The sequence below is a fragment of the Aplysia californica genome, unplaced genomic scaffold, assembly GCF_000002075.1.
Source record: "Aplysia californica isolate F4 #8 unplaced genomic scaffold, AplCal3.0 scaffold00466, whole genome shotgun sequence".
NCBI lineage: Eukaryota > Metazoa > Mollusca > Gastropoda > Aplysiida > Aplysiidae > Aplysia > Aplysia californica.
In genome coordinates this window covers 242,261-243,877 of record NW_004797736.1, presented here as the reverse complement: position 1 = coordinate 243,877, position 1,617 = coordinate 242,261, and the positions used below count along the sequence as shown (strand labels likewise).

Below are 1,617 nucleotides of genomic sequence, written 5' to 3'. Positions count from 1 at the left end.
TGTGTGTGTGTGTGTGTATGTGTGTGTTGCACCTCAACTCCTATGTTCAAATGTTTATGTTGCAGGATCGATAATCACGTTCGTATTTTAGTCTTTAGAGGACAATAATATTAACAATTATTATGTGAAGTCGACTAGCCTATAAGCCTATAAGCCTATTATTGCACTCACTCTTCTCAATATCAGTTATTAATTATTTTGAAAGGAGAAAACATAATTATTCACTGCCGACGAATAGGATGCTTGCCATTATTTGCATCCGGTTTCAAAATCAAATATGGCTGACTCGGAGAACGAAGCTGTAAGTAAGATGAAGAACTAGAATTGTCTGAAATAAGGTTGATGCACGAATTTTGAACGAACCCTAACACTTATAACAAACACAACTGTGAAAAAACTTTCTGAATTATCTTGTAAAAGTATGCAGTTATCTAAATTTCTTTTAGAAAACAGTTGGTCACCAGTTTAGTCTTCGGACCACTCGGTCTCGAGACTCACGACTCGCCACAGCCAGTGCCACAGCCACAGTAGATCTAGATCTAGAATCTAGATATTAGATCTATATCTAGATCTAGATTAGATACTCTAGATCTAGATATAGATCTAATATCTAGATATATCTAGATATTAGATCTATATCTAGACTACATCTAGATCTAGATCTAGAATCTAGATCTAGACCTAGACTAGATCTAGATCTAGATCTTTAGAACTAATGAGGGCAAAATAATCTAAATTTGTTGAAACCAAAACAGATCTAAGAGAACCTTATGTCATGCCATGCCGTAAGTTACTCGTAAGGCAAGGCTTAACAAAACCAATTATTTTCAAACAAAACAAATCATAGCGTGGCTTCTGATCCCCATAGTTTGATACATTCGTAATTATTTCATGTCTGTTTACTAGTACACTAGGTAGAGTAGATCTAGAAATTAGTTAATTCACTGCACGGTCGGATGGCACTTTTAATTTTTAATTTTTAATTCATCGGACCAGCAAGTTCGCAAGCAAGGCAAAATGGCAAAAAAGCACTTCTTATTCTTACCGTTTCTTTTCTGTGTCGGCTCCACGATAAGGCTGATGTTGTCGCTGACAAGTGAGACGTCGAGCTATATTCTTGTTTCAAAATTCCTGTGGCACATTCATAAATTCTAAGAGTACCATCTGGACTTGAATAAGCAAGATATTGTCCGTCTTCAGAGAACGAAGATATCTGTGTCGTCGCCATTTTCTACATTTTCTTTCAGCATTCAGCACGTGTGGAGTTTACTTGCACCATTTACGTGTACAAACCATGTGAGAGCTCTAACTAGTCTTCGTGCATTCAAATATTCGTCGAAATAATTTACGGAAGAAAAAGCGGTGGGGGATGTTTTAGTAGCCATAATATTATGGTACCTGAGTTGCTTTATTTAGTGTTTCTATATTTTCAGCATATTCTATTTAGCTCTGCTTTATACAATTGAGGAGTGTGATATTAATTTCCGAACTTCCCAGAAATATCAAGTCGAAACATAAAGGTTAATAAAAATAACATTAATTTTCGTCTTGTTGCGTGTCCCGGCTTCGCTTCCGCTGCCCGCGGCACGCAAATGCAAACCGGATAATGATATATAG

At 36.5% G+C, this 1,617-nt stretch overlaps 2 protein-coding genes across 2 annotated transcripts in view; one reads left to right on the top strand and one right to left on the bottom strand.

The window, feature by feature from the left end:
- Positions 1–1,283, bottom strand: part of LOC101854659 (WD repeat-containing protein 43) — a 20,193-nt gene extending 18,910 nt beyond the window's left edge. Inside the window, exon 1 of the mRNA XM_035971586.1 lies at positions 1,046–1,283. Within this exon, the coding sequence (XP_035827479.1) occupies positions 1,046–1,228 (183 nt within the window). The 5' untranslated portion in view covers positions 1,229–1,283. The remainder of the gene's footprint in view (positions 1–1,045) is intronic.
- LOC101854889 (RNA polymerase-associated protein LEO1) overlaps positions 266–1,617 on the top strand; it is a 24,755-nt gene continuing 23,403 nt past the window's right edge. Inside the window, exon 1 of the mRNA XM_005105350.3 lies at positions 266–301. Coding sequence (XP_005105407.2) covers positions 278–301 — 24 coding nt within the window. The 5' untranslated portion in view covers positions 266–277. The remainder of the gene's footprint in view (positions 302–1,617) is intronic.